Raw genomic sequence first — 25,498 nt, forward strand, 5'->3', positions numbered from 1 at the left:
CTGTTTCACCTAATTAATACCTAAACTATCTGAAAAACGTAAAAGATTAATATTAATCCATGCGGAAGTAACATTTTTATGGCGGCTGACTATTGGAAACTACTTTTTTGTACAAAATCCAATAGTCAGCCTCCCCTGGCTGACTACTGGGTTTGAAGCAGTAATTTTAAAAAGGTCGTAAACCCAGAAGTCAGCCGGGGGAGGCTGACCATAGGATTTAGGATTTGTTATTATTTTAAAATGAAGTGTAAGTAGTTAAATCAAGCCCCTTTAAAAAAATACGTTATTATGAATTTATTTGATTGAAATACATTAAAAACCTAGTAGTCAGCCTGTGGCTGATCACTGGACAATAAGCTCACTCTATTCGAACCCACTAATCAGCCATTAGAATGGGATGGCTGGGCACTGGGTACCTAAAGGCTGTGTATTGGTATTCAGGGGGCTGATTACTGGCAAAAATGCCCTTTTATTATATTTAATTAAATATTTCCAAAAGTTGAATTCAATTAAATTTTATTCTTTACAAAAAATAAACTTTATTAAATTCTTGAACAGAAAAAACATTGATAATACCTATTGGTCCTTAAGTGTGCAAATTATACGATCTTGAACATAGAAATTTCGTTATAAGGCTGACTACTGGTGCTTTTACCCTAGGTGGTAAAATTTTACCAGTCATTGGCGTCATTTTATTAACATTAAATCAAACTTAGCGGGGTATCGTAGGATGCAGCAACATCTGAACAATGGTATACAATAATGCATGTAATTTTATCAATATTTTCGTAAGAACTTTCTTAAATGAAATCGGGTCTGTCTCTTGATGTCTTGATGAACGCACAGGAAAAAAAATCCGTAATAATATTTTTTTATCTATTTGGTTCATTACGTTGTAATAAGACAAATAATGACTTAGTATGGTGTTGGTGCGACATAAAATAGTAGAAATTCAATTATATAACCAGAAAAATTCCGTAAGTACGTAATTATTGCCATTTTTAAGTAAGTATTTTACGTCAAAAATGTGAGAGTTACGTAGGAAGTGGCGCCCGCAATAATTTTCAACTATTTCTTATCGGACTATAACCTATTACATATTTTAACGCTGCATAATACTGTCTTATAAAAAAATATTCGGCGCGAATTTTAAACTACCGGCGGCGGCGGCGGCGCGCGTACTCCTTATGGCGGCGGCGCGCACGTCTAATCAGCGCTCATATCTTTGAGATTATAAACTACATACATAATAAAATACAATGAAATCAACAATTAAAAAACAATTAAAAGAATCAAATGAACGCTATTAAAAATGTATTCGTCAAAATCATCACCTAACAGCTAATTTCACCAGCAACATGAAAACGGGCATTCTAAGATCCGAATCTTAAATATTTACAACTTTACAAGCGGGCCGGACAACGTCCTTGACGAGTAGCGAAGGAACGAATCGTGGTACTACTACAACCGGTATTGGCACTTACTTATTACCGGTAATAGCTTTAGGAGTAAACTATCAAATAGTGGTATTTGTTGTCAATTGGCTAAACCGATAACACTATTGAATACCGGTATTCGAATACCTCTATTCGGAGCTTAAGTGATATAAATACCCAAATTCAAATTACACCGGTTATACCTCAATAATAACCTGTAGTCAGAATACCGGTAACGGTCCCTGTGTAGAACTCCATATTTAATTTACCCAATATTTTTGACCCAGGCCTGATGATGAAACTTACAAGGAATTGACAGATATGTAACACTATTTTTTATAGCGACTTTTGTCATCATCATCATCGTCATTCTAGCCTTCAGTCGCCCACTGCTGAGCATAGGCCTCTCTTCGTGTACGCCACTTATCCCAGTCCTGGGCTAGTCTCATCCAAAAGTGCCCCGCAATTTTCCGAATGTCATCCACCCAACGAGCTAACGGACGCCAGGCGCTTCTTTCATCCGAAAGTGGCCACCAATCCGTCAACCTTTTGGTCCACCTGCCATCACTCTGCCTAGCAACATGTCCCGCCCAACTCCATTTAAGCTTGGAGATGACGTCACCCACGTCTCTCACCTTGGTGCGGCGTCGGATTTCGACATTCCTCACTCGGTCTTGCAGTTTAATGCCGAGCATGGAGCGCTCCATGGCTCTTTGTGCTACTCGTATTTTATGCACAGCCCCCCTAGTGAGCGTCCATGTCTCGGCACCGTATGTCATGGTGGGCAGGACAGATTGATTAAAGAGGCGAGTTTTCAGGCATTGTGGAAAGTTTTCAGATTTGAGGATGTCCGCAAGTTTGTTGAATGCCGCCCAACCCAACTGGATTCTTCTGGAGATCTCCTTTTCCTGATTTTTTTTGTCGAAAGATAGAATATGTCCAAGATACACGTATTGCTCGACCACCTCCAGCTCTTCGTCTCCCACCGTTACGGTGAGATTCGAATTGCCAGTGATGTTCGTCATAACTTTGGTCTTGGACATATTCATCTTAAGACCTACCTTTATAGAAGCATGGTATAGTCCTTGAATCATGCTTTGAAGATCATCCAGGGACTCGGCAAACAAAACAATATCGTCGGCGAATCTCAAGTGCGACAAAAAGACACCATGGATGTTAATACCGGTCTTGTCCCATGCAAGCGTTTTTCTGACGTCTTCTAGCGACTTTTGTACATCTCGAAAACCATAAATCTTCTCGAGGCAGAGGTGTAGGGTTGGAGCCGGTGTAGCTTTATTTGACGTTCATAAGCGCATTGTAATATGCCTACTTGAACTATCTTTATCTTATAATAAACTATCTTTATTTTATCTTTATCATAGTGTCTTGATCGAATGTAATCAAGAGTTTAGTAGGTTAATGCTTTAAAAGTTTCTTGACAATGCTTGGCCACCGTAAAACCGTTTTTGTCTAGTTCATAGTTCTTAATAGCATATACCCTATATACCCGGTTTACGAAACTTCTGTGTAATTACTAAGCAGAGCATACTATTAAACCATAATTCTTGCCTACGTACGTTGCACTACCGCTATTCCTTTTCGCACACTGCAATATGCATTATAAAGGACCACCTATGACGATTTACTCTGGTAAGATTTTAAGACCCACCATATCGGAGCCGTAATTACGCTGATGTTGTTTCTTTAGAGACTTTAGACTGTCAATTGATAATCTATCGTTAGACGTGTAGATATTGAGCGTCCTGGAATGTACAAATATTTTTGTTGGCTACTGTACCTGTGTCAAAAGTCAATACTGCTCCAAGTTTCAGTATGATCGTGCTTTCCGCTAAATATATGTTATGATGCGTTGGCTGCGTAGTTCATAACTTACTAAGCACTAGTGACTTAAGGTTTAACGAAAGTATATTATGGGCGAAGCTATGTAAACTAAGAATGGATATTATAAAGCCTAATCTAGGCTTGTGTTTGCTCACCTACACTGATTACTTCCAGTAGAAACTAACCAATATTTTCGTAACATAGCTTTGACTTAATTTATAAAAAAGAAAAAGCCTTTATTCAATCATAATTAGTTGTTTTTTTCGTTTCCTTTGAATGCATAATGTTTTTAGTTGCACGTTCCATTTTATTGTATTTAATCCTACATATTATCAGTTATGAAAGAGCAGCCCGTTTGAATTAAACCCAAACAACGGCTAATTTAAAAATTGTCGATCAAAATCTAGCCTACAACACGAGGCGCCATTGTGCCCGTAATTTTGGAGGTCGACATTAGATACGGAGCATTGTTGCATTGCATTCTAATAATTTCAGCTATCTGCCATCAAGCCGTCGGGCATGGAATGTCGTTTGTGTGACTGCTTGTTTGATTGGTCATCACTATCCGCTCAGACGACTGACGTACCCAGTTTGTGCAGAAAATATGCGGTCACATTTGTTACTATCCCCCTAACGGCCCTAACTGGCTGGCGGGGCCACGAAAATAATCATAGAGCAAACAACTTTAAAAAACAAACGCTGCAAGCGTCATCGTCGTCCTTGTTAGGTCGCGTCAGCTCTTTTTCGCAGTCAGCTTGTGATTGGTTATTTAACTCGTCAGGCTTACCCGAGGGTATTAAGGTAAAAGGGTTAAGAAGTTGCGAGAATAATTACTAAACGCTGCAGCGTCATCGACGTCAGCGTCTACCGTAAAAAAAACTGTTATATATACTTGTCATTATCAAAAACGCGAAGGCTTTATGTCCGCGTAATAAGAGCGAAAAATCTGTCGACGCGTCGGAATGTGCCGGCCGACGCGAGCCGATGCGAACGACGACTTTTTCGCTCCTATTGCGCAGACATAAAAGGTTTTTCCTATCGGATTTTATCGAATCCGCGTCGACATATGTGGGGGAACTTTTAGCGTAGAGCCTCTGCTATCCTGCGATGTCCACATCGCCTTCACTTTGGTCAATCTATTGTCTGTTTCCCAGTCCCGGGGCTTCGTCGCGGCTCCGTACACATCAAAACTCCGCGACTCTGACCATCCTCTTCTGTTTACGTTTCTGACTAGCATTTGTTTGTTGACAGGACAACCAAAGCAGCAACGGCACGTTCATCAACAACAACCGGTGTTCGATATCGAAGGAGCAGGAGCCGCACGAGGTCTTCTCGGGGGACGTGGTCCAATTTGGCATTCCCGTCGTTGAGAATGCTACCAATTCGGAGAAGGTGAGTTCTACAAATGTAACGCGGGTATCAAACAGATGCAAGATAGCGCTATGCACTTACTCGTATATGTATAGCACGTATATCCCGCTCGTACAGTCGCCATCAGATATATCGGAGCGGCCAGGGTACTCACAAATATCTGAACACGCCTCTATTGTCAAGGCATTAAAGTGCGTGTTTAGAGATTTTTGAGCACCTCGACCGCTCCGATATAACTGATGGCGACTGTACACCGAATCTGACGCATCCAAAGTGAAGACCACTATAGTCAGATTTAATAATCAGTTTTTTGTCCGACATACCTACGACAACCGACTTGGATCTAATTTAAGAAGGGTAAAGGTTATTTATTTATTTATTTATTTATATGAGCCTAGAGTGTCCCACTGTTGGGCAAAGGCCTCCCTCCTCCCTTTCCACGCATCCCGGTTTTGACCCGTCTCCCACCAGTTCCTATCAAAGGCGTCAAGGTCATCTCGCCAACGCCGTCGAGGTTAGCCGCGACCCCTCGGGTAAAGGTTAAAAAAATAATTATAGAAAATACTGTATCTTATTTTTTTGTACTTACAAGATACATGATTTACTGTGAACATTTATAATTATATACATGCTCTGTAAAAAGTCCGCGTATCACTAAGTTAAAATTGTTAAATTTACGGACTCTTAATACTTCCTAGTATTAAGATTTAATGACCATAACGAATGTCATTGTTATCTGACAAATTAGCATCAGAATTCCTGTTTTGACGTTCAGACTACGTACATGTTGGTATTTGATTTTTCACCAAATATAACTGCGCGTTATAATATAAATTGGGTTGTATTAATAACTAATACGCCCGTTTCCTATTACATTATGATATTATAGAAGTTCGATAACGACACATAATTCAACGACGTTTCCGCTACCATGTTTATACATTTTTTATCGCTAGCGCTAGAGACGCTAAGTAATAAAGACTGACCATCTTCACATGAAGTCGCTATCCTCAATCTGTATTAATTATTGTAGATGGAAATAGATGGAATCATTTTTTAAGCGAGTTTCCAATTCTTTATACTTTACTAAGCACTTCTTTGTTTAACAACGCAACATCATAGGTAATTTTTTTATGGAGCCCACTACAGTATTTTACAAACACGAAGGGTACGGTGACAAGTGTCATCTTCACACAATTGGTATCGTCTTGGGTCGTCCCATTCGTTTTTCGTCAAGTTCTTAAATTAGTCCTATTCTGCTTTCGTCACTCATTCTATATTCGTCACAATCGTCGGTGGCTTTCAATGTAGAATGAGTGACGAAAGCAAAATAGGACTAATTTAAGAACTTGACGAAACGAATGGGACGACCCAAGATGATACCACACAATGGTATTATAATCTTAAAACGCCTATACTGCAAAACGTAATTCAAGACCAAAAAAAGTGAGACAATGTTGCCATTGCAATAATTTGTTTCTAAAATTGTAAATTCCTTTTGATAAATAATCACGCTAAGATAATTTATTCATTAGTAATTTTACTCCTACTATTTAAAAAAGTACTTTTATTTATTTATTTGTACATAAATACAAGACGCGCTAGTAAAAAAGTGGCAACATTTCTTACTTTTTTTGGTCTTGAATTACGTTTTGCAGTATAATCTACCAAAATTGTTCTTTGATACCTGAGTATTTTCGAAAAGCAAGTAATAAGCGGCGCATGGTGGCGCTATAAAGACTAGCAACTACGAGTAAATCTGGCATCGAGATTCACTGTCCTTATTTTTTTATCTGTGTTTACTTACTCTTAACTAATAATTAGAGCTACATGAACGGTTGTCACTTCAACTATGCGTTTTGTTTCCCACGGAAACAACTGACAGAACACAGCAGTCGTCGTAACAGATATTTGTTTTTGTGACATAAATGGAAGTATCACACTGGCTGGCGAAGTCGCTAATAAGAAAGCTGCTTTTTCCTTATCAGACAGATTTTATGCAGAAATATTCGTTGGTAGAGCGACACGTGTATCGTTAAGAACACGGCTATGGAACAAAAATGTATCGAAATGACATTCAAGTCATCATTTCCATATATTATTTACTCCACATTGGTGTTAACGATTAATGATTACTTAACCCTTTTCCAGGCCGCACCAATCTACAAGGTTTCCCAAAAAAATACAAATATATTATTTCAATTAACCCAGCTTTGATGATCCATTTGAAGACAAGTCACCTTTCCCGAAAGTGCAATCTAGTTTGAACCTTAAATCGAAATACATACTAAAGTTGAAATTCTGTTGACGCGTATTTGGCTGATAAATCGTACTATATCTGGAAAAGGGTTAAAAACGAAATAGTCTTATTTCTTAGACTTTTTTTTTTTTGTTTTTTAAGAGGGGAACTGCTTTACGCATACCACCCCGGCGCGGGGACGGGCCGGGATGGTTATGTGGGACTCCCTGTTGTGGGCTCATGAGACCCCAGGTTTACCCACTAAAACCCCTCTGTTGCCGCCTCGCTGCTATACGGCGAGGTCCCAGGAACGCCGAAGTACTCTTCCGCAACCTCGCCAGCAGCCGTCCGGACTCGGACCCGACTCTAGGGGAAATCACCCCTTCACCTCAGTGGGCGCGTTGCTTACACATCGCGCCCGCCCACGCAGGGACCTTTGTGCGGGCGACAGACGTCCCCGAGCCTGCCGCCCATTTTGCTTTACCCTGCAATAACCTCTTAATACTATAAAGCCCTTGAAAAAAACACTAATCATGGATTTTGTGAACTAACTTTCGAATGAGTAAAGGGATTATGGCTCACGCCATTTGTAGGAGGTAAGATAATTTACAAATCGCTCCTTTTCCCAGTTCCGACGTGTCAAAATATGTAGACACCGCGGTTTGTCAACACCAGCTTTAACAATGTATGCAAGTACATCCGTTTATTAGTAAATAATAAAACACGTGAAAGTAAGGCCGCGGTCTGAGCGCTAGCCGGACGACTAGCGGTCGTTCACAAATTCAACTCAATCAAATCTATGCCAGTCCCGCTGTCCGCTGTCGTCGAGAACGCGCCCTTATACCCACATCTTTCAAATTAGTTGCAATGCTGAGTTGCAATGCGATGCGAGAAATGTGATGGTGTATCGCGTGACAAGTGACATAGCGGTTAGTAACATAACGACCCGGCTGAAGTAATGATTATACACTAGGATTCCATTTAACGCCTTTCTCTCATTTAGTGCACTGTAAACAAGCTAGTTAGCTAGTCACTGGATGTAGGGCCTACATTTACATTATAGGCTATAGTATAACTAAGGCATGGTGCCTTCATTTAGCACGCAATTGCGTGTTTGCAGTTACATTCATCATCCTCTTGCGTTTATGTTTAATATTTCGATATTTCATAGTGTTTCATAGTTTAATATAACGATATTAAACTATGAAACACTATGAAATATCGAAATATATAGTGTAATTGTTTCATAGTGTAATTGTTTTGTTAATATAAAGTTTGTTGTTTTGTATGCGTGTTATTTATGAAATACATTTTTGACGGCTGTATAAAATGTTATTAAATTTATTATGGAACCCACTTTTCGCTAAACTCCGATATAAAATTTTAATTGACATACCATATCTGTATAATTAGGTCTTATATTTTTAACATTTATTGTCAAACAGTTATGAGAAGTGCCAGAAAACGAATAAGCATAAACGACTCTTGCGAAAAATCAGCATACCTGTATTACCTATAACTATGAATACGAGTACTACATTACTCAGTAGATAATGTAAATTGACCAAAATAGGTCCCCAAGCAAGATCTGCAAGCCACTGAATGAATTAATACATACCTTTAAGTGGTTCAAGAATAATCTCTTAAACATCTTTTTATTCGCAGAACACGTTCCCACCCGTGGTTGCGCTACTCAAGCTGTTTCACCCCGATGGCAAAGAGGCGAAGCTGTCCTTCAACCCCACCATGACCACGCCGCTGCACCTCAAGGAACTGTATCAGCTGAACAACTTCGTGCAGGTGCGTACCATCGGGTTTATTTGCAGAACACATTTCTGCCCGTGGTTGCGTACTCAAGCTGTTTCACCCCGATGGCAAAGAGGTGAAGCTGTCGTTCAACCCCACCATGACCACGCCGCTGCACCTCAAGGAGCTGTATCAGCTGAACAACTTCGTGCAGGTGCGTACCATCGGGTTTATTTGCAGAACACATTTCTGCCCGTGGTTGCGTACTCAAGCTCTTTCACCCCGATGGCAAAGAGGCGAAGCTGTCGTTCAACCCCACCATGACCACACCGCTGCACCTTAAGGAGCTGTATCAGCTGAACAACTTCGTGCAGGTGCGTACCATCGGGTATATTTGCAGAACACGTTCCCACCCGTGGTTGCGCTACTCAAGCTGTTTCACCCCGATGGCAAAGAGGCGAAGCTGTTCTTCAACCCCACCATGACCACACCGCTGCACCTTAAGGGGCTCCCCCACGCCAATGACCTTCGATCTGAATCCCTTAGTTTTCTAATGTTTTTTGTAGCTTATCATATTAACAGCAACGGCTTTAAGCAATATAGTATCCCATATTTACTTTAAAGTTCATTGTCTTCGAGATATTTGGCATCAAAGTTGAACAATTTTAGGCTAAAAAACTGGTTTTCTGGCCATAACTTTTGTGTTAATTAGTTTAAAATTAAAACCTTGGACACGATTTTCGAGACTTCAAAGACGAACCCAAATTTGTAGACTTCGTACATGTAAGATCCTTCACTGCAAACTAGATACGAAATAAGTGTTTTTTTAGACAATGTTTAAAAAATTCATAAAAAAATAAATATTATTTTCTTTCAAAATCCGGTGGACAAAACCGGAGATAAAATATTAAAGAACTGATAACCGTTTGTCTTATAATTCTATCTGTAGTGCAAAAAAAGAAGATACGATTCAAAACTTGTCAAAAATCGATGAAAACCTTAAGGAACTGTATCAGCTGAACAACTTCGTACAGGTGCGTACCATCGTCCACACCCACTGCTAACAGTGTTAGCTGACAACAGTGACAATTTGTAACGTATTGCACAGACTTAAGGTTTACTAAAGGTCAGTGAAGAGTGTTGCTTTAAGCAGGCGTGGCTCACTACGCGATTTCGTCGCGTCGCAACAAGTAGCTACAAATACATCCGTCCCACACTAATTTCGGCCATAAGCCGCGCGCGGCGCTTGCGCTACCTAGCGGTCATATCTGTCCTAATCGTAACAGACGCGTTTTGTTAGAGATTTAATCTTCTGTACCTAGTACCATTATTTATTCTGTGCTTTTAGTAGCTTCATCAGAGCAAAATATTATAACTTATACAATATCTGCTCGCGTACAGGCGAAGTTGGGATGGTCTTCTCAAACCATATCAAACCTCACAGGTACATTATGCGTGACCAAGTTGAAAAAAAAAAAACTGGACAAGTGCGAGTTTGACTCTCCGAGGGTTCCGTACTTTTTAGTAAGTATAATATTTGTTGTTGCCGCAACAGAAATACATCATCTGTGAAAATTTCAACGGTCTAGCTATCGCGATTCATGCGATACAGCCTGTTGACAGACAGACGAACAGTGGAGTCTTAGTAATAGGGTCCCGTTTTCACCCTTTGGGTACGGAACCCTAAAAAGTGAACGTCATTATAAACTTTTTTGTTGATGGTCAGATTGCGTTAAGAATCGATATTAAAATCCCAAAGTCCCTTTTGAAAATACTCAATAAAGTATTAATAAAGGTTGGTATGTAAGGAATGACGTAAAAATGGGAAAAATATGCAATTTGCATTTGACAAATTATCTTAACACCGGATGTGATATGATATAAAAACTGTATATGTACGAATCTACGAATATAGAAGCGTAATTGTTTTCCAGAAAACAATAAACAGTACTGATATGTATGTCATTCCATTATGGCACCGAGTTTATTGTTATGAATTCCTCCTTATTAATGACGTGGATAATGTTCAACAAGCAGGCTTGAGATTTGATGCTATTTACGTCGGTCGTTCTATATTAAATTACTTACACGTTTTGCGTGGTGTTATATGGCGGTTGTGGTTTACGCTTATTTTCATCGTATGTATACCGGGTGTGGCCTGTAATATGAGCAAAAAATTAAACTGTAGGCTGTACTCCTCATACTGACCAACATTTGTTCAGCGACTTTTAAAAATAACTTGTGGTTTGATTTTTAATACACTTTAAAGGTTATTCAAAGACGCAATGTATTGCGAATTTTGTTATGTTTAAGGCGTGACAAGCAACGTCAATCACAATGATATGGCGTGGCGATGACGTCCATTGAAGATAATATTTATTTTGTATGAAAAATGGGGAGTCTAAATACTTCATAATTTTTAAAAGTTGTTTAACAATAGTGTCACCGTTTGAGGAGTACAATCTATGTTTTAATTATTTGCTCGTGTTACAGGCCACACCCGGTATATAAAAGCCCTGAGAGTTTACCGCAAAAATCTATATTTCGTTATTTGCCTACATGTCGCTCGAATAGGCAAAAGTGATAGAGAAGCAGATAATGGAATTTAGATTTTCTCGGTAGGCCCTTTGTTTACGGAACTCAAATAAATTACTTTTTTTATTACCGTGCTAGATTACTATGGACAAGCCTATATGCATGTAACACAAATCGTCTATACCCTTATACCCTGTTTGACTTAGCTCGCCGCTCCGGTCTATCGGAACTGGTAATACTTGTTTCAGTCTAAAACCAGGCTCAATTAAATGAATACTCAAAGATATTGTACAATAAAACCTGATCTTTTCTTGTTATACGTTGTCCTTTTATGGAACATTAATAACATTATGTAATTTATTAAGGATTATTTTGCGTCTAAGGTCAAGTCTTAAGTCAATCTCGACGTTTTTACGACCCCGAAACTGCCATCTGCTCTTCTCACAGGGTCCAGGATCCTTCTGAGGATTCTGCTTTCTGCCACCAGGAGCTTATTTTATTCTTTAAGTGTCAGTATCCAAGTCTCACATCCGTACATGAGTATCGGCCGTATCACCATCTTATAATACGTAGTTTTGTATTTTTACTCAGGAGCTTGGACACTAACACTTTATGAAGAGCGGCACTACATCGCAAGGCATTTTGGGTGCGGATGTCAATTTCTTCCTCTCAAGTGTTGGTGTCAGTGATGGTGCAGCCTAAGTACCTAAATTTGGCCACCCCTTTATATGTGGTATCTCCAACATGAAGATCTTCTTTTTGACGCGCGTGTTTTTATAGCGTTTCATGTGAAGATACTCACATTTTTCATGGCTAATAGGCCCACCTTTTTCGCTTCGGTTTCCAGGACTGCTGCGGACTCGGCAATTTCCTGCTTCGTTTCTCCAAGCAAGGCTATCGTCTGCATACCGTATGCTTCCCATTCAGTTCCAGCCGATACCCAGTGCAAGCACTTTTCGAGCCGCATATTCTAAGACTAAATTGAAAAGCATAGTTGACAGGGCATCGCCTTGCTTTAGTCCGGTTATCACAGCAAACTCCTTCGTAAGCTCGTTGTTGACCCTGACCCTCATCCTGGGGGGTTGTGCGGCGGGTTAACACCCCTCCCACATAAAAAAACCGTTACGATACCGACAAGAGAAAGAATCTGTACCTAGTACTATTATTTATTTTGTGCCTATTCTTATATTTCAGGAAGCGATCCAGCGCGAAGCCTCCCTTGAGGGGCGGCTGCGGGCGCTCCGCGAGTGCGTGCAGCGCACGCAGGCCGAGGCGCGCGCCTCGTGGGAGCTGTTCGTGGGCGAGCAGCGGCTGCTGATGCGCGTGCACACGCTCGAGACGATGCTCGCGGCCGGCAAGCAGCCCGAGGCGGCGCACGTCGCGCAGCTGCTGCACGACAAGAAGAACTACCAGGTCACTTATTAGCCTTGCCTCAAATTCAGTGAGGGTCTTGAACCCTGAACCCTGTACAAAAGCCATTCTTTCCAACAGTTCAACACTCATCACGGTACATTGTAATTTCGCCTCTGCGAAGTTTATTTATTTAGTCGTATGGCATTAATACAATTCATGGTCGCTTTACAAATCCTCTGCGAAGTATTTTCGCTACATGTGTATCTAGAAATCCATGTTATTGGCTACGACGAAGCGCTACAACCATAGCTTGTCAGAAAATGAGCAAGTGCACACAGCATATATTATTGTAGTCGATTTTGTAGTAGAGTAGACATAGACACTACATATGTGAATTGAATGGCTATGCTATAATCTATAAACATTAATTACGGGACGCAGCGCTGAGACAACTGCGTTTTGCTTTGCTAACATATAAAAACTGCAGGAAATTTAAAAATCGCCTACAATGTTTTTCATCATTATTTTGAATCGACATAATTTAAGTAGACTGTCATATATGATTACAGGAGGTGGCAACAGAGAGCCTTCGAGCCGCTCACGAGCAACGACTAGCACTCGAGGAGACCCTCGAGCGGCGCGGACGGGAGACCGCCGCGTTACTCGAGCACAACGCCGCGCTGCGGCTCGCCGCTAAGAACGCCACGGCCGAGCTACAGGTGCGTGCAACCAACTAGCGACAGAGACTAAACAACGACTTTATCGAGGAGACCCTCGAGCGGCGCTAGCGGGAGACCGCTATCAACTAAGTGTTAGTCTAACACCCTGTACGAGTATACATACCCTGACATTACATGAAAAACATGAATTACATGGCCTGAGTTGACGCTCGAGTTGGGCGTGAAGCGGGGCTGGGCGTGCGGCGTGCATGTTAAACAAATGCAAACGTTTAGGAGCGGCCTTATGCTCTGGTTTCCTAGGATAACGGTGCCGTCATATAGCGGCCGTCTCCACGCACAATATACTACGACATCCATATTTAGCCCTATTATTTTGTATGGAGACGGCCGCTATATGACGGCACCGCTATCCTAGGAAAACCGATCTTTAGTGCACACTGCACGCTGCTCAAATCACTTATGAGCCCGACGCCACGCTGAACGCCCCGGCGAACGCTTAGCTTCGAGCGTCCACTCAGGCCTTGCACCGACCACAATTAGCGGACTGATCAACTGATCACTCGGTAGTGAACTATGAAATTTTAGTACTTTATTTGCGCCTTAACAGCCTTGCAGTCTTAACTCGAAAGCTCGTTTAACGAACACGATTATTAATGAGACAAGCAAATAAACGGATTGTTGCAAATGATGTTATATAATCCGTTGCCTTAATTACAATTCAATTCAATTCTTTATTGATAAAAATATAATTTTACATGTCAGGTACATATACCGAGTAAGAGACTCAGTTTGGGTATGAGAAACCAGTACCTATTCTTTATCTATTCTGGGTTTTCAATGGGATTTGAAGCCGTCATCAAAATACATTTATAAATCGAGTCTATAAAGTCGTCATCTCTCACGTTTCACGTTGACCTTACGAGGTCTATTACATTAGTATAATTAGCGTTTATAATTAACATACCGGAATGATGACTTCTATTATACCTACATTATGTCTCGTAGTTTCAGGAGTAGAGCACACAGCAACAGGTGTTACAAGGGGAAAATAATTTAGCTTTAACTTTAGACCAAACGAAACCTGCGCTTGTTTTAATGAACACGCGATCTTGATTTTATCAAAACCTTGTCGTCTTGTCGACTCGATAAATTCTCTACACTAATTTCTATGCTTGATTAGAATTAAGATTTTATTTGGGCAGTTGGGTACAGTCAACAACAGAGCTATGAATACAGGCAAAGTGCCAAAAATATGTATACACGACCTTAATGTACAGGCAATAAAGTACTGTATACATATTTTTGACACTTTGCCTGTATTCATAGCTCTGTTGTTGACTGTAGTAAAGAACCATTATAACAACTAAAACATGTATGGTAAACACTCCATTTGATACAAACAATAAATTATAATTTTATTATTTTCTCTTTTGTAATGCTAAGACGAACAACTAGGCGAAGATAGTTAGGATTTATATAGTTGTTGTCTCAATACTTGGCACACAAATTTAGTTTTGGGTCTATTATCGCATTTAACTCGGGGATAACGGACCCCTATATGCATGATATTCATATATAAATGGATATTTTCATTTAACTGAGTACCATTAACGGCCGGTTAGAAATTGTTACAAAACTGACGGTCAATCTCAAATCCCATACATTTTGTCAAGGAATGTAACGGTTAGACGTTACTGAAACACGACATAGGTCGCGCTTTAAAGTACAAGTTAGAATGAAAATGTAGTCATTCTAACTTGTATTTTAGACCGCGACGACGAAATGGCGGTGCGTCAGAATATGCGAAGGTGAGTCGGAGCTAATGTGACTTACCATTTCTTCGTGAGTCGTGAGGAATCGAGTTAGATGGCCGTCCGTCACATGAGTACTCAGTATACATCTGTTAAGAATAGTAATTGTAATGTTGCAGAAGCTGGCAGCGCGGTGCGAGCGCAAGATGTGCGCGGCGCGGCTCGCCATCGCCGCCGCCGAGGAGCGCGAACTCGCCGCCAGGAACCAGCTGCCGCTCGCCGTTAGTATTTATTTTATTTTATAAGACACGATACGCCGATAACTGGCGGGAGATGGCACAGGATCGACAGATCGATCGAGATCAATTGGCGTGTACTCGTGTTGGAGGCCAAGACTCATTTTGGGTCACTGCGCCATTAAAGTAGTGTATAAGACACGCCAACAGTATATAAACAAAGAAAGTAAAGTTACATAAGTACAGTAGACACGTATTAATATTTATGCACCAATAACAGGTGTGCAACAACATTCAAACAGTTCGAGGCTTTTACACTACTTTACAAAATATAACTATACATAAAACTGCCAACTGTATTGTGTGCAAATGCCAATTTGCTAACCATGTCACAAACATTATCACATTACTAATAAGCGTTGGTATGGAATACCGCGGTACACGCTGATAAAATCCCTTGGAAGTTCGACGGTACGCTGTACGCCCCGCCAAACACGCCGCTGGACGTTCGCTACTGAAACCGTACACTTATTATTATTTTTCTCGTACTTGCCATACAATTAACTGACTACCTGTACCTATACTATACGTAACCCTTATTGCAATTAGATAAAGTTTAACAATTATCAGTTAGCTGCGCTAATCTTAGTAGGTTACCTTACATAAGTATTATTTCTGTTATTACAGTACTCAGTACAAAACGGCGAGGCAAAAATGCTGGTACTGAGCACGGACAGCAACAAGCTAGCGGAGGCGAAGCGCACCGGCACCCTGGAGGACGCCGTGCGCGCGCTGCCCGACTACATCAAGATGCTGCTGCCGCAACACCTGCTCAACAAGGTTGGACCTTATGTCGCACACGTTTAGGTCGAAAATGCTGGTACTGAGCACAGACAGCAACAAGCTAGCGGAGGCGAAGCGCACCGGCACCCTGGAGGACGCCGTGCGCGCGCTGCCCGACTACATCAAGATGCTGCTACCGCAACACCTGCTCAACAAGGTTGGACCTTATGTCGCACACGTTTAGGTCGAACATGCTGGTACTGAGCACAGACAGCAACAATCTAGCGGAGGCGAAGCGCACCGGCACCCTGGAGGACGCCGCGCGCGCGTTGTCCGACTACATCAAGATGCTGCTGCCGCAACACCTGCTCAACAAGGTTGGACCTTATGTCGCACACGTTTAGGTCGAAAATGCTGGTACTGAGCACAGACAGCAACAATCTAGCGGAGGCGAAGCGCACCGGCACCCTGGAGGACGCCGCGCGCGCGTTGTCTGACTACATCAAGATGCTGCTGCCGCAACACCTGCTCAACAAGGTTGGACCTTATGTCGCACACGTTTAGGTCGAACATGCCGGCACTGGGCGCGGACAACAAGCTAGCGGAGGCGAAGCGCACCGGCTCCCTGGAGGACGCCGTGCGCGCGCTGCCCGACTACATCAAGATGCTGCTGCCGCAACACCTGCTCAACAAGGTTGGACCGTATGTCGCACACGTTTAGGTTTATTATGCTGGCATGGTGCGGCACGGTTTAACACGTTTAGGTTAAGTTTAACGTGGAAACGAAGGGCGCTGCCCGATTACACCTGATTTTTACATGGGTAGTATGTTAGACCTGAAGTTTACATACTAGGCATGTACAAACAGCAACAACCTAGTGAAGTTTGGACCTTGTTATATACGTTTTATATTTTATTCACATAGATCTGCAGCTCTAATGATAAACTACATAAAATATATCTGCTGCGACACATATTAAATTTATTTGATAAAAATTGAACTTATGCAAAGACGTTTTAAAGATCTACTTTTTTTTTCGTTTTCTTCTAGCTCTTACACTGAACTACATAAGTATACTACCTACTGCTGCAATGTCTAAGGTATCTTTACTACCTATATACTGTTAGACTGATTGCCCCGTGAAATGTCACGTTTACCTCGTCCCGTGGGTGTCGTATAAGGCGACTAAGGGAAAACTGGCGACAGATATGCATATGAGCAAGGCTCGCCCGTATCCTTAGCGGGGCCTTGCTCACAAGAGCTGTGCGCGCGCCACATCGAAAAAAAAGTGTGTAAGGTGGTCGCCGTACGTACGTAACGTAACGTAACGTACTGTACGTTTAAGTCCTAACAGCGAGAAAGAGATATATTGACCGCACCAAGGCTGCGGTGCGGTACGGTAGTCGGTTACGGCTTTTAGTGTAAAGCTATTTGACGAAGAGAGATGATGTGTCGCAGACATCTGCTGCTGCTGAGATTTGTTGATTACTTTAATGGATTTTAAATTGTGTTTACAGGTCGGCATTAAAGCCATATCCGCAGAGGGCAAATCGGCGAAAGAATTCGAATTGATATTGAAGAAGAATAATATTTACGATGAAGAAAACAAAGGTACAAACCTTTTTGTATTTACACATAGTCTTTATTTTAAAAATTGAATCATATATGTACTTCATAATAATCATAATTTCCAGTATTTCAATGAACTTCATGCATAACGACCAGTTATTATACCCGGAAATTTTAATTGTATGCCGTATCCTAGCGGAATAAACTACCTTCTAGGTTTGATTTTCTAAAGTAACGTGTTGATATGTTAGAATGTGGACTATAACCTTTTGACCACCATAGACGTCAACTGACGCGCGGCTACAGCCCAGTATTAACCTTACCAACCAACAATAACATACCAAAGTGTAAAGTGTGATGTCCAGATTATCTGGGGTATAAAGTTTAAAAATAGTGTTTTAAATTTAGTGCATAAATGAAGATGCTATTGTAGAAATCTTCATAACCACAAAATAGCCTTTTGCCTTTATCTTTCAAATGATAACTTCTTTGCTATTAAGGGCCCTCTTTCGAGCGTCGGCGTCTACAATTCTATGGCCGCTGCTCGACGTAACCTCGACGCAGCGACGACGCAATTAGGGGGCCCATCAGGGGGCCCTAAGTCTAATCTAAGGCCGCGGTCTGGACTTACGCGACCGGCCGTACCGCTGTTGTCAAAACAAATTCATTCAAGTCTATACATTTTGATGTATTATATTCGGCTCCGACCGACTCGACGACGATAGTTGCCGCCTGCCGCCCCGCTCGCCGCGCCGCCTAAACCCAAACCAAACGGACGACCAGGGTCGTAAAACTTCTCATTCGCGCTCGCGTGGTCGATGGTAGGGTGCGAGAGATAGATATATGACCCCGGCCGTCTGTTTGGCGACCCAAAGGTCTACTATAGCGTTGGCATCTAGTCAGCGCTATAGATAACGGCGTTACTGCGCAGTTACGCCAACGTTGCGTCGAGAAGCAGCCATATTAGAGTTGACTAGACGCTGGCGCTCAGGAGACGCCATACTTCGTTTTTTTAGCATTAGAAAAATACTACGAGCACGACTACGATCTTGACGTCTTCTCATTGAAAAACGCTTTTTAAAAATCAGTAACTGTTACTTATGAAAGCAAAAAAAGAATGTAAATACCTAATCGTATATGATTCATAATTGTTACATATTTGCCGTGACTTATTTTTCAATCAAAAGACACATCAAGATTTTACCTTTATTCTAATGCTAAAATAACGAACTATATAGTGTAGGGTGGCTTTAAATGCTACTTGTGTCGTCATCAGAAAAAGACGAAGTGTCGGACGGGTCGACGGGCGAGGACGGCGGCAGCGGCGAAGAGAAGACCGGCGAGCCCGACCTCTGCACCGACGACGAGAAGCAGCAGCGGCTCAACCACGGTAACATGCCTTTTAACTGGATAATATCCGGGAGAACGAGCTTTGCTCGGAAAACATATATAAAAACTCAAAAATGCGCGTTTTCCCAGAGGTAAGACCTAGCTAGATCGATTTTTCGCCCCCGGAAATTCCCATATAGCAAATTTCATTGAAATCGTTAGAGCCGTTTCCGAGATCCCCGAAATATATGTGTAAATATCGCAAACCCTATTTATCGATTTACGTACAAACTAGGTACGTTTATATACTTACAAAAATAACTAATCTCATACATACTAACAAAGTCGAGGTTCGAATAGCCTCGCATATTATTACATCTGATCATTTTAAATATGTTGTTAAAAATCCCGACATTTTCATTACCTTTAACATGTTATGTGTTCAATCGCATTTTAATCACGGCTTGATAATATGCATCAAGTTTTCTTTTTTTCAAATCTGATGATAGCATAGAAGGTAGCATCCTATAGAAGTGGTATACGCGTGCCTCCGTGAGGAACAAAACATACGCAATGCGACAATATTAAAAACACGTTTTAACATTCCTGACAACACACCAAAAACAATCTACGTAATTCGGTCGGGTTATTTGTTGCCCACCATAAACCATACTAAATTTATGGTGGGGAACAAACAAAAAGTGAGACTGACAAAGACAAGTTAATACGGCTTTTTCTGCTACTCTTACTGAAAGTTCCATGAGTGCATCTCGTTCGGTCGTTTGGCCCCGCCCCAGTTTCATCTCTATATTATTGTACTCGTACCTCTATGGATGATATATTGTAATCAGCGAAATTTTCCATTGCAATCAAGTCTAACATTGTGTCTTCTAGTACTTGTACTTACTTAGTTAGTATTTTCAGAGCCGGACCGGGACGGGTCGTCGAGCCCGCTGGACGGCGAGCTGCGCGCCGACAACAACGCCAACTCCACCTACACCGAGCCCGAGACTGAGGATTCGCCGGTACGTTACTATATTGTTGTAACGGTATCCTCGTGCCGCCCACCATACACAATTATAGCCAAGGAAGTTAGAATCTTGTTATATTTTCAATTGGGTTGAATTTCATTTGTTCGAAAATTTTACGAGACAAATGAAATGCTACCTACTTTGTTTTGAATTAAGGTTGACATTCTATCGAAACTGAGTGTACATCCTAATGTACATTGGGCGGCACGAGGGTATTACATGCACACAACTACGAGTATCTGGCTTTTTTTTGCCTGCATTAAATCTTTGCCAATTAAAGACTGCTACAGAGGCGCATGTATAAAGTTTAATTTTAACCTTCGTATGTACATTCCGTTAATGTGTCCTTCAAAGGGTTAAATAGGAAAAAAGTTAAATTTTAGCGTTGTTCATTTTTTACGACGGCTCACTTGGAAGAGCCTGGGGTTTGCTAAGGGTGGTATTCGTTTCACAATGTGTATTGCGTCTCACATTTTGCTTAATGAAAGAGAGCCGCAATGACATTGGACAGGTGGAATATCACCCTACGTAACTTAATCCTAAATGAATTGGTTACTTACATTGTTACCTGAGGTTTTTCTTGCGACTGCTAAATGAAATGATTTTTCGTTCTTAACTTCCACGAAATTCATCGATACGAGCCGGGGTTCGAACCCGACACCTTCGGTTTGAAAGTCGTACGCGGTACTGCTAGGCCACCGGCGTTATTTAAATAATAAATCTAGGAATTCTGTGTGATATCGCGGAGCCATTTCACATTTTACTACACTGGTGAATAATCTCGATCGATCAAGAGGAGGAGGAGGAAAATCTAAGGCGGAGGGTTTTTTCGTTCGGATAAAGAGAGGCACCAAACATTTGCTCGTACATACTCGTTTATTTAAATCACGAATATTAAAATATTTCAGAGTAAAGGCGGGGTAGAGTACGCGAACATCCTGCGCGTGATGGCCGGCCTCAACGAGGAGATCCGCGCGCTGCGCGAGCGGCTGGGCGCGGCGGGCGCGGAGGCCGAGCAGCTGCGCGCCGCGCGCGACGAGCTGCTGGCGGCGAGGGCCGACCCCGACCCGCCGCACGCCGACCACGACGACCTGCGCCACGCGCACGCCAAGATAGACGACCTGCAGGTATGCACACATACCTTGTATATAGAGAATGCGGTCTCGATCTCGTAATTTCGAGATCTCGCGAGATCTCTTTAATTTAATTTTCTTTTTTTTTTTCAAAATGTAACATGAGTAACATTGCGTACCCTAAATAAGCAGTATACACGGAATCCTTAGAGATTTTTGATAAAAATAACAAACATCTTTAATACTTTGTCGAATCTCGATCTTATCGAGATTAATCTCGACGGTCGAGATCTCGAAACGCCCGATCTCGATTCAGATTTTTCGTGCGAGATCTCTAATCGCCAATCTTGGTGCGAGATGCATTTCCTAGTTGTACAGCTGAGCCCGCCCACTTTCAAACTGACAGAATATAATTAAATTTTTGAACGAAGAATTGGATCATATAAGCTGATGCTCGAAGGAAACCAGTTGCTACCCTAAAGTTCTCACTTGTAGATAATTATTATTATAACATCTGAATTATATATCTGTACTTGTAAGGTTTCACCAAAATACTTCTATTAAGTTAGATGAAAACTGCCTTCCTGCTAAAAATTAACAAAATGAAAACATAAAACAAAATAAAACTGATTTATTTCGCGCAGGCCCAGCTGAAGAGGTCGACCGCCGTGGAGGAGGCGAACCTCGCCGAAATCCAGCGGCTCGCGTCGAGCGCGGCGTGGATGCAGGCCGAGCTCGCGTTCCGGCCCACGCGCGCCTACGTGGACGACCTCACCGCCGACGTGGCCGCGCTCCGCGCCGACCTGCAGGCCCGCGACGCCGCCCTCGACCGCCTCTCCGCGCAGCACGACGCCGACCCGCCCCGAGACCTGCCCGCCCGACCCACCGCCGACAAGGCCGTCGAGACCGACCGCGAGGTCGAGGGCGACGACCCCGCCGACGCGACGAAGATATCCGCCGACATCGACGAGATGTTCCGCCTCGACTACGACGACGACGAGACGGAGTCGGTCGCGACGGAGATCGACACCGCGACACCCGAGGAGACCGTCGCCGAGCCGGCGGCGACCGATCACCTGCTGGAGGAGGAGCGGCTGGCGGGCCAGCTGGCGAACGGGTCGCTGCACGCGCTGCAGGAGGAGCTGGTGCGCGCCAAGGAGAGCTGGGCCGAGGTGTGCGCGGAGCGCGCGCGGCTCGCCACGCAGCTGGCCGAGCTGCAGCACAAGCCGCGCCTGCCCGGGCCGCACCTGCTGGCCGTGGTGCTGCCGCTGCTGGCCGCCGCGCTGTACTGGCTGCTGCCCTATCTGTCCTGATTAACGGCCACGTGGGACCCGCCCGGGTACGAGTAGCCGTCCGGGCGAGCCGCCGCTCCGCGACCCGTGCGAGCCGCGAGGACCGTTCCTTGTTCAAATTTATTGCTCACTCTTTTACCTCTATCGACGTGTTTCGGAACGCGAGCCCGACTCGGACCGACCCGCCCGCTGCCGGTACCTCGAATTAATATAATAGATGCGCCCCGTCGGTGGCCGCTCGAAGATCTCGGAATATTTATTGATATTGTAATTCGAACCTAGAATAATTTAGAGTATAAAGTGATAGTTGATAGGTTATTAGTTTGGATCTTCGACCGAGCGACCGAGGCGTATCCGCCGGTCGGTGCGAGTGGGCGCAGTACCGCGGGGACTCTGAGCTTGTATTGAAGTGCCATTTGCCTCCGGCGCGCCGCGGCGAGCGCGAGACGGGCGTCTCGGCGGAGCGTGTATATATCTTTAGTATCGTATCTGTAAAAATTGACAGTATCGTATTGATAGATATAAAATTGATTGTTGATATCTGCCATAATAAATACTTGTACATTTTATATATTAAGGCCTAACGACTGTCCTAAGTTATACATACATATAATATTGTTGAACCTCGGCGTGAGCGGCGGAGCGACGCCGGGTCCCCTTGTTGGATATTAGATAAAGATACTTCATGTGTGTTCATCGGTGAGCGTCGTCGACTCGTCGCGCAGTAACCGACCTGTCGCCTTGTTATCGCTTTGCGGAGCTACACATATCAATTATAGGTTTACGTGCGGGCATTATGCACACGGCCTGGGTCGCGAGGTTTGTTCGAATAGTTTGCATTTTCTAGTCTTTATAATCGACTTACAATTTCTTGCATGACTTTTTCTACTCTTGTAGTATGAGCTGGTTAAAAAAATGTTTGTATTGAATATTAATGAGTCTAAATGACGGGGTCTCGATTTGTCTTGACGCATTTATGAGCATCGATGACATTTGTATGTGCATTGACGACATGCAGCATGTAAGCATTTTTGTTACGCGTAGCCCAGCGGTTGGGGGCATGCGGTCTAGTTTAGTTCCCGGGGAGGAGTTTGTGTTGCCGCGAGTTCAGTCGAGGCGGGCACGCCGGTGCCGCTCGACGCTTCAGATCGCTTTAGCTCTGTGATGTGATGGCCAATAGATAATTTTTGTAACAAACTTGTATTGTATAACTAACGATTGATTAATTATATTGCCCTAGATTTACTATTACCTTACCACGTTGAAGTCCCGTGTCTATATTTATTATTTAATTGTTGCACTGGTTTTGTTATGTTCGATGTTTATTTGTGTTTAAACCACCTGAATGTAAATAGATTTTATCTTATAGTCGTTCTTTCGTTTATTTTCACGCTGTCCGAGAATTTATGTTGTATTTTATGAAGTAAATTAATAATGCATTCTATGTGGATGTACTGATAAATTTATGCAAATAATATTGAATTGTTTAAACAAAGATGTTTTTGATTTCTCCCATAAAACCCTTCTTTTGTTTAACTCTTTTCCAGGCCGCACCGTTCTCCCGATTAAAACAAATATATTCCAATCAATCCCGCTTTGATGATTCATTTGAAGGCAAGTCACATTCTCCGAAATTGCAATATAATTTATACCTTAAATCGGAATGCTAAAGTTGAAATTCGATGATTGAATAATGTGGTCGATAAATACATAGTACCAAAGAGAATAGAGGCAGTCATAGTCACAGTTAATTTACTGCCATCTTTCGATACAGGATTAAAACTAAAATGAATAATAAAAACTTTTTACCAACTACCAACATATCAGTTGGTAACGCATAGACTTAAAAAGGATAATATTTTATTTCATCCTTTTTGAAGTCCGTTTTCTTTTATTTGTAATAAGTTTTTAGTTTTAACGCATTGTTAAGAGCGCGACGCATGAATGAAAAACAACATCATGATTAACACTAAATTCGTGTACCTACTTTAATAAATATGTAATCAGGAATTTTCTCGAGTCCGTCTGGGAAATTATAATTCCTGTCACTACACTAAATCCATCCTCCGCCCCGCCACTGACCCAATCCCTCAACCCCCCCGATCACTGTACCTCACAGCGCATCAACCCCTGATCCATGTACCCTTCGGCCCTGAACCAGCAGCCCTTCAACCACCATTACCCGACCCCTTAACTCCTAACCCTAACCCCCCGATCAGTAAGTAGCCTTACCAGCTTACCAAGAGTTTGACATTGATTTATTCGCTAGAGTGTGTGTAACTTACTTTCTTTGCATCTCGCTCATACTGGCATATTAGTGCGAGCGAGATGCATAAAAAGTAAGTTACGAAGACGTTAGCGTCGCTAACTTAGCGAATATGTCAATGTCAAACTCGTGGTAAGGCTACATTTGCACTACATCAAATTGGCGGTGTTCGGAAGCAAATGCTCGAGTTACTTTAGAAAACGCCGAAATCACTTTACACGTGTCTTTAAAAACTGAGGAGTTCCCTCAATTCCTCATGGATTCCATCATCAGACCAGAACCAAAAATAATACGGAAACGCCTTGGAGGCAAATCCTTCCAAACAAAAAAATAATTACTCAAATCGGATCACAGATGCCGGAGTAATCCCTGGACATACTACATTTAAAAAATCATCATTATCATCAAAACAATCATCATCATCAGGTCTACTTCATCAAAGTGGTGGTTTTCGGGAGAAAATGCTCGAGTTGCTTAAGAAAACACCCAAACCACCATGCATGTGCCTTTAAAAATTGAGGAGTTCCCTCAATTCCTCATGGATCCCATCATCAGAACAGAACCAAATTAAAATGGGACCAACTCGGAGGTAGGTCCTTTCAAACAAAAAAAGAATTACTCAAATCGGACTACGGATGTCGGAGTAATCGGTGAACGTACATAGAAAAAAAAATTGCCACAACCGAATACAGAACCTCCTCCTATGAAATGGAAGTCGGTTAAAAATAAAAAATAAATAAATATATATGTATTGCGGGAAATAGCACTTTTCGTGCGTATGTCAAAAGTTTAAAGGGCCATTATGTATGATATGTACTGTAAAACGTTGTACGATACACGTGCGAATAGGTAATTCGTATATACTCGTATATGGTCCTATTTTCCCGCACTATAGTTCGTTTTTTTAGCATTAGAAAGAACTTGAAACAAACACGCGTATTCGGGAAACGAGATAATCACAAGATC

General features: G+C 42.3%; 1 protein-coding gene across 1 annotated transcript in view; it reads left to right on the plus strand.

Moving 5' to 3' along the window:
• The window catches only part of LOC134670072 (sarcolemmal membrane-associated protein), a 57,783-nt gene extending 34,022 nt beyond the window's left edge, over positions 1–23,761 (plus strand). The window contains exons 3-13 of the mRNA XM_063527748.1: positions 4,530–4,670; positions 8,554–8,688; positions 12,364–12,582; positions 13,092–13,241; positions 15,133–15,234; positions 15,877–16,029; positions 17,490–17,583; positions 18,818–18,931; positions 19,795–19,895; positions 20,810–21,028; positions 21,619–23,761. Coding sequence (XP_063383818.1) covers positions 4,530–4,670; positions 8,554–8,688; positions 12,364–12,582; positions 13,092–13,241; positions 15,133–15,234; positions 15,877–16,029; positions 17,490–17,583; positions 18,818–18,931; positions 19,795–19,895; positions 20,810–21,028; positions 21,619–22,287 — 2,097 coding nt within the window. The 3' untranslated portion in view covers positions 22,288–23,761. The remainder of the gene's footprint in view (positions 1–4,529; positions 4,671–8,553; positions 8,689–12,363; positions 12,583–13,091; positions 13,242–15,132; positions 15,235–15,876; positions 16,030–17,489; positions 17,584–18,817; positions 18,932–19,794; positions 19,896–20,809; positions 21,029–21,618) is intronic.
• The last annotated feature ends 1,737 nt before the right edge of the window (positions 23,762–25,498 follow it).

The sequence above is a fragment of the Cydia fagiglandana genome, chromosome 13 (genome assembly GCF_963556715.1).
Source record: "Cydia fagiglandana chromosome 13, ilCydFagi1.1, whole genome shotgun sequence".
NCBI lineage: Eukaryota > Metazoa > Arthropoda > Insecta > Lepidoptera > Tortricidae > Cydia > Cydia fagiglandana.